At 30.4% G+C, this 6,981-nt stretch overlaps 1 protein-coding gene across 1 annotated transcript; it reads right to left on the reverse strand.

Annotated features, from left to right (window-relative positions):
* Positions 1–473: 473 nt before the first annotated feature.
* On the reverse strand, positions 474–1,127 carry LOC105046690 (UDP-glycosyltransferase 83A1-like). Its single transcript, XM_010925348.3, has one exon. It carries the CDS (start codon positions 1,125–1,127, stop codon positions 474–476), a length of 654 nt encoding a protein of 217 aa, XP_010923650.3.
* Positions 1,128–6,981: the final 5,854 nt, after the last annotated feature.

Consider the following 6,981-nt stretch of genomic DNA (forward strand, 5'->3'; position numbering starts at 1 on the left):
GCGTGAAAGAAAGAGGGTGGGGTCCATGCCCCATCTCTTATGGCTGGAGATTCTTTTGTGGGGTGCCAAGAGTTGGCATCCCAACCACCTGACATGTATTCCTTGGATGACTATTGTACATGCTTAAAAGGACTGATTAATTACCTTTTATATCGGATTTTATTTGACATAAATTATATTTAAAAGGTAGAAGATTCTTATGAGATAAGAATCTACCTTTTTAAGATGACAGGGTTCCTAATATGTGTCAGGACATGTCTATTTAAAGGGAGATTTCTAGGGTTTCTTAGTATTTACTTTTCATCAAGAAAATCTTTTCTCTCTCCATCTCCATGCCTCCTCTCTCTCATATTCTTCCTTTCCATACCCAAAGGTTGGGTGTTCTCTCTTCCACATGCCTAGAAAGAGTTCTGGTGACTTAAAGATAAAGGATCGAGGAGAAGAAGAAGGCTGCAGATCAAGGAGTTGATCTCTCAGTTAAAATCAAACGAGTTGATCAGAGTCCTCAAGATCAAAGTTCTTTTTGAGAAGAAGAATCTTCTACGAGAAGAAAAATTCGAGATTAATCCCGATAGATATCCGTAGAGGTCGGACACGTGTGCGGCTCCATCTTCTATGAATCCAAGATCATCCTGTATCATCTCGGCATGAATGATACCGTCCTGTATCATCTCGGGAACGCTCATAAATAATGCAAGCAACGCACCAGACGCAGGCAAACAGGCAGCCGACCGAATTCCCATCTTTTGCACCACTTTAAGAACCCACCCCATACCTCCATCAGTGATAACGCATGTAACCCGGACACCTCCTGATGCATTTATCTGTTTTATGAGTTCCTCCAAACATTCAGGCATGACCCTCATGATGCCTTCAATCTTCTTTTGGACACTAGTATGACGGTCTTCACCAGGTGCCAATCCATCTGGAAAGGAAACCATCTGGATCCCTTCCATTCCATCACCACCGTTCTGGGACAAGGAAGCAACAACACGCTCATGGTTGAACTCAGAATTGATGAATGTGATCTTGAAGCCATGGGCAACCAAGGAGTGGGAGAGAGCTATTAAGGGAATGATATGGCCTTGCTCTGGAAAAGTTATGACGATGGCATGAGGAGCAGCCATTACTACAACTAATTGTATCCTGTTTCTTCTGCTCTCTCTATTTTTATGCCGGGTATGATAATAAACAGGCCAAGGCACTTCTAAGAATGGCAGCGGATTGGGTGTGGGTTGGGTTGGTAACCCGTCCCATAATTTAAAATGCTGTATTCCTACAGCTCCAATTGCCATCGGTACCACAAACAAATTACTAATGCATTATAGATGAAACCATATTTCTTACCTAATAAATAGATTAGCAATCATTGAATTACTTTAGTACATTACTTTTATTTCTCGGTCATAGTAAGTTATTCTAAAAAGTATCAAGTATGAGCGTAAGCCCCATTCACTCTCTCTTTTTAATTTAAAATCTTATGACTTTTGGATCTATGCTTGTATTTTTTTCCATCCTCTCCATGAATCAGATTGGAGGTCCAATCTCTCTCAAGAGAGAGTTTTAGATATGATTCATCCAGATACTTGTGACTGGATTCTATGTAGGAATCAAATCTGTTAGCCTGTTCAGCCATTTTTTTTCTGTTATGTTCTATTCTTGATCTAAATCTTATCCATAGGTCTGTTGGATTGCAGGATTAAAAAAAAAAAAAAAGACCATGGAGATTTTTTTTTTTTGTCCCATCAAATTTGAGCTGGAGAGAGATTGAGTTATCCAACAGAAAATTCGGCCGATTCCTATTAAATTTTTCAAACTAGCCCTTAATAAGAACACAGGACTGTCGGTCTATAAACCATCTTCCCGCGCTCATATCTTTGTTGTATACGACAAGGCAATTTTCTAACTCCTCTCAGCTGTTTCTGAAAAATGAACGGAAAGGCTCGTTTCCGAAAGTTTCCATCTGGGAAAGGCCTTCCTGGCTTTCGGGCAAACCATCCGACGCAGCATTAATGCGCGTAACATCGTTGCAATGACTGATCTCCATATCAGGATGGGGTCAGCACTTGAACAAAGAGACAGCCATAAATGGATGGAGACAAAAAGTTAGACAAAACACAGCTGTCGTCGTTACTACAAATAATAGTAATTTAGGGGTCCTTGGTTTTTTTTATTTTTTTATTTTAATATTATTTTTTAATAAATAATTTTAAAAGTATAACCGTTCCGAAATTATTTTCAAATTTATGATGATCGAAGCCGCATGGTTGAAATCACGGGATGAATCCATAATGTTACTGTCAGTCAGCTGAAATCATAAGTTGATTTCATAATTTCAAAATGACGTGAATAGCACACGGATAGATAAGCTCGTATAAAACGTCGTGAGGTGGGCTCATAATTTTTTAATAAAATCATAATTTAAAATCATAATTTCATAAAATTATGGCTTCGAATTATGATTTTCAATTTGAAATTCACACGCCAACCCGAGCTAAATTTGTGGGATAGATTTATGATTTTAAAAATAAAATCACAGATCAAATCCATGATTTCAAGATAATTTTGTGAAATCATGAGTCTATCCCACAATTTCACTTTTGAAATTACATGATAGATCCACAATTTAGTGAAATTATGACACCAACCCATGATTTCATTGTCTTAAATCTCTCCCACATGCCAAGCTCTCCCAGCAAGCCCAATCCATCCGATTGTGTTTTTAAATTCCCCCCCCCCCACACACACAAAGCCAAGCCTCATCCATCCAATAAAATGTGTCTTTAAATTTTCACCCACCTAGTCCTCCTAGCCAAAAAGCCTTATCCAACCAGTCAAGCTCTTTCAGTCAAATGTGTCTCCCTTTTAGGCAAGTATTCTAACCCTAAATCTTGCTCTAAAATTATCCTAATGACTTTTAGAAAAGGTAGAGCTATTTCAAAAGAAAAAAGAGTTAGGATAGAAAAAAAAAAAAAGACCTTCATCTAGATATGATGAGGATCTATTTTTAAATAATGGGTGTAGCAAAAATTTTATATCAAATTTTTCTCGAAGAAAGGTTGTAGGTGGAAAAATTGTTCATTTAAATGATTTTAGTGATTTTTGAATTGATTTTTTATTTGAGAGGATGGATTGGCTTCTTATGATTACACTCAACAAGTCAATTTATCCTACTCTAATTAAAAATTTTTATAATAATTTTAGTTTTAATAGTTCTACTTGTTCTATATTATCCTATATAAAAAAAAAAATTATCGAGTTTAATTGTAATATTTTTGGTCAAATTTTAAATATTCTGTCAGATGGTGATGGATATTTCAATACTACTTATTGAAATCATAGATGTTTAGATTATCAAAGCTATATTAGAACTGTTCATGAAGATGATAGTTTAATTAAAATTTATAAATCTAGTGTACATTAGTTACCATTTGAAAATAGATTAATTCATCATATTAATTTTTACATTTAATTTTCTACCAAGAGGAGATCATAGGAATTAATTCAATTATAAAATCAAGAGGAGGCCATAAGAATTAACTCAATTACAAATGACTTGATATAACACAAAATATATGCCCCCTACTTATAGAAGTGGGGATACAATTTTTCACAAAAAAATATTTATTAATAGATACATCCTCACAAAGAAATACTCTACTTTACAAAAAAAAAAAGAAGCACATCTCTAATATAAAAGACAAAACCTTATAAAGAGCCACATCTCTAATCTAAAAGATATAACTTTACGAAGAGAAATGTTTCTAATCTAAAAGAGACAATCTTACAAACAGACATAATCTTTCAACAAAAGAAATTAAGAAAATAACAATAAACAAGCTAATAGTCTAACAATAAAATCTGCCAGTGTAGAAAGAAGAATGATATTTAAATATGAATAAATACATTGTCAATTTCATTGGCTGTCTCCAAATGCTGCATAGCACATTCATCAGACCTTAATTTTGAGTTGGATGAAGCAAACACCAAAGATCCATGTGCCTTATTTTTGAGAAAAAGAGCTCATTATTCTATCATGGAATCTACAAAGCTCTTGAAATTCTTATAGGAAGACCCTCCTTCCTTAGTACACCTATTAGCAATGTCCTTCTACATTAAAGCCTTGGCCACTATAAGAAAAGAGATTTTTTACGATAAAAATATTTACGACAGAAAATATTTTCATTGCCAATAAGTCTATTTACGATGAAAAACTAAATTTATCACTAATAATAAAATATTTACGATAAAAATTTATTTTCATCATAAATAGCTTCATATTTGTGATGAAAAAAATTTCATCATAAATATAAATTATTTATGATGATTATTTTTATCATAAATAATAAAATATTTATTTTAATTTTAAATTTTTAAATATTAACGATGAAAATAGTTTCATCATAAATAATACAAGTATTTACGATGAAAACTCATTTTTCATCGTAAATACAAGTTATTTACGATGAAAAATTTTTATCACTAATATTTGAAGAATAAATTTTTTTTTTAAAAATTTAAAAATTACAGATTATTGATGATAAAATTTTTTCATTTGTAAATAATTGAGTATTTCTGATAAAAATTAAATTTTCATCGCAAATACCTCTCTATTTATGACGAAAATTTTTTATCGCTAATAATTAAAAAAATAAAAAATTTTAAAAAATTAAAAATAAAGATTATTTATGATGAAAATATTACATCATAAATACTCGAGTATTTACGATGAAAAAAAATTTCATAGTAAATAGTTGTTATTTACGATAAAATTTTTTTATCGATAATATTTAAAAAAATAAAAAATTTAAAAATTATAGATTACTTACGATAAAAATATTATGTCGTAAATAATCTAGTATTTACGATAAAAAATTATTTTTCATCATAAATATATTATTATTTATAATAAAAATTATTCATCACTAATACATGAAAAAATAAAAAAATTTAAAAATTTAAAAATTGTAGATTATTAGCAATAAAAATTTTCATCATAAATAGTATAGTATTTACGACAAAAATCAACTTTCTGTCGCCAATACATGACTATTTATGATAAAAAAATTTTATAGCTAATATTTTAAAAAAAATTAAAAATTTAAAAATTATAAATTATTTGTGATAAAAATATTATGTCATAAATTATTGCTTATTTATGATAGAAATTAACTTTTTGTTGTAAATACTCATCTATTTATAATGAAAATTTTCATCGCTAATATATGAAAAAAATAAAAAATTTTAAAATTTTAAAAATTATAGATTATTAATGATAATTTTTTTTATTATAAATAATTAATTATTTGAGATGAAAATATTTTCATAGTCAACGTCTTTTAACATCGCAAGCCATTGATGAAACTCAATTCCATCGAAATATATCATGTTGGAATCCATCGTAGTGAATAAACCAACTGCAATTCGGAACTTTAAATTATATATAAAAAAAAATCAGAAATTCTAAGTATGAGTATATCTAATAAAATCAGAAAATAAAATATAGCGTAGAAGAGAAGGAACCAAAATAAAATTCATCCAAAAACTCCATCAGCGTGCTCGGCTAAATAAGATACATCATGATGAGGCCCTAATGAAAATTATGAGTTTGTTAACTCAAAGCTGAGTTTTTTCTCATCCTCTAGGTCGATTGAAAGAAGAATTAAATTTTAGATGTAGAATGCCTGTTTACGTGAGTACTGAAGGGCAGTGGTCACTGATGCTGCTGATTTCCAAAACCGCAGACGCTTGTAGGAGCTCAACATATTGCTTCAACAGGGCACGGTTGGTACTTAATTTGGAACCGGGTGGGATTATATGATGCTTGTTACTTTTCCAATTTTATTGAAGGTCATGAAGCATGAAGCTTTTTTAGTGCTCCAAGACTAAGAAGTATGTGATGTTAGATATCATTTTTCACAAAGGACAGAAATAAGTTGATTTGAAAAATTATATAGTATTTTAGATTCACATGATGCCATTATGAAAGTATCACACCTCGAATCCAATATTTTGTTCAGTCGCGTGATGGTTAGACATTTTTTAAAATAAGATCTTAAAAAATATAAAAATCTTAAAATTCATTTTCAACCTTAAGATCCCATAAGCACTGTTAATCTTAATTCATAATAAAAATTTCACATCAATTGATATCAAATCTCATACAATTTACAAAACTTGGTCATTCAAGTATTATTGATGATGCTCAATCTAATTAATCTTTTCAAATCGAGATCCCAATCTTAATCAAGTATAAATATTTTGTAATTTTTTTTAAAAAAAAAAAGAGTTTCGAGCTTTATAGTAAGTAGTATCTAAGAGAAAAATATAAACCATGAAATTTCGCATCAAGTATCCAATATAACTCCATATCTATATATATACAAACATGCATCATATATCATTGAATATCTATGTTTCTTAAAATTGATATACCATATATATCATTATGTAAAATATTTTTTACTTAATTATGATTTCATACCTTATCATTCATATCTCATTAATATGATCTAGATCAATTAGCTGTTATCTTTAAGATTTTAGACTAATTATGGTTATACTCCAGCCCATAATTGACAAACTCAAGTATCACATTCTTGCTCGTGGTGGAGTTATTCTCAATACCATGTTCCTGCTCACGGCAGGGATATTCTCAATGCCATGTTTTCATCTATGGTGGGCTATTCTCAATGCTATGTTTTTGCTTATAGTAGGCTACTCTCTATACCATATTTCTATCTATAGTGGACTATATTCTATATCACATTCCTGCTTGCGACGAGGCTATTCGCAATTTAAGATGCCTAGTTTAAATATTTTTTTTTGATTATTAATTTATTAAATCTGAATTATACAAAGAAAAATACTGTATCATATTATATTCCTTTCAAATTCTCCCTCTCTTTCTCTCTCTTTCTTTGAGCAAAATGGTAGGTTCTGTACACCTCTTATTTCATTGACGAGGTGAACTAGAGAGAA

This window comes from Elaeis guineensis, chromosome 6, assembly GCF_000442705.2.
Source record: "Elaeis guineensis isolate ETL-2024a chromosome 6, EG11, whole genome shotgun sequence".
NCBI lineage: Eukaryota > Viridiplantae > Streptophyta > Magnoliopsida > Arecales > Arecaceae > Elaeis > Elaeis guineensis.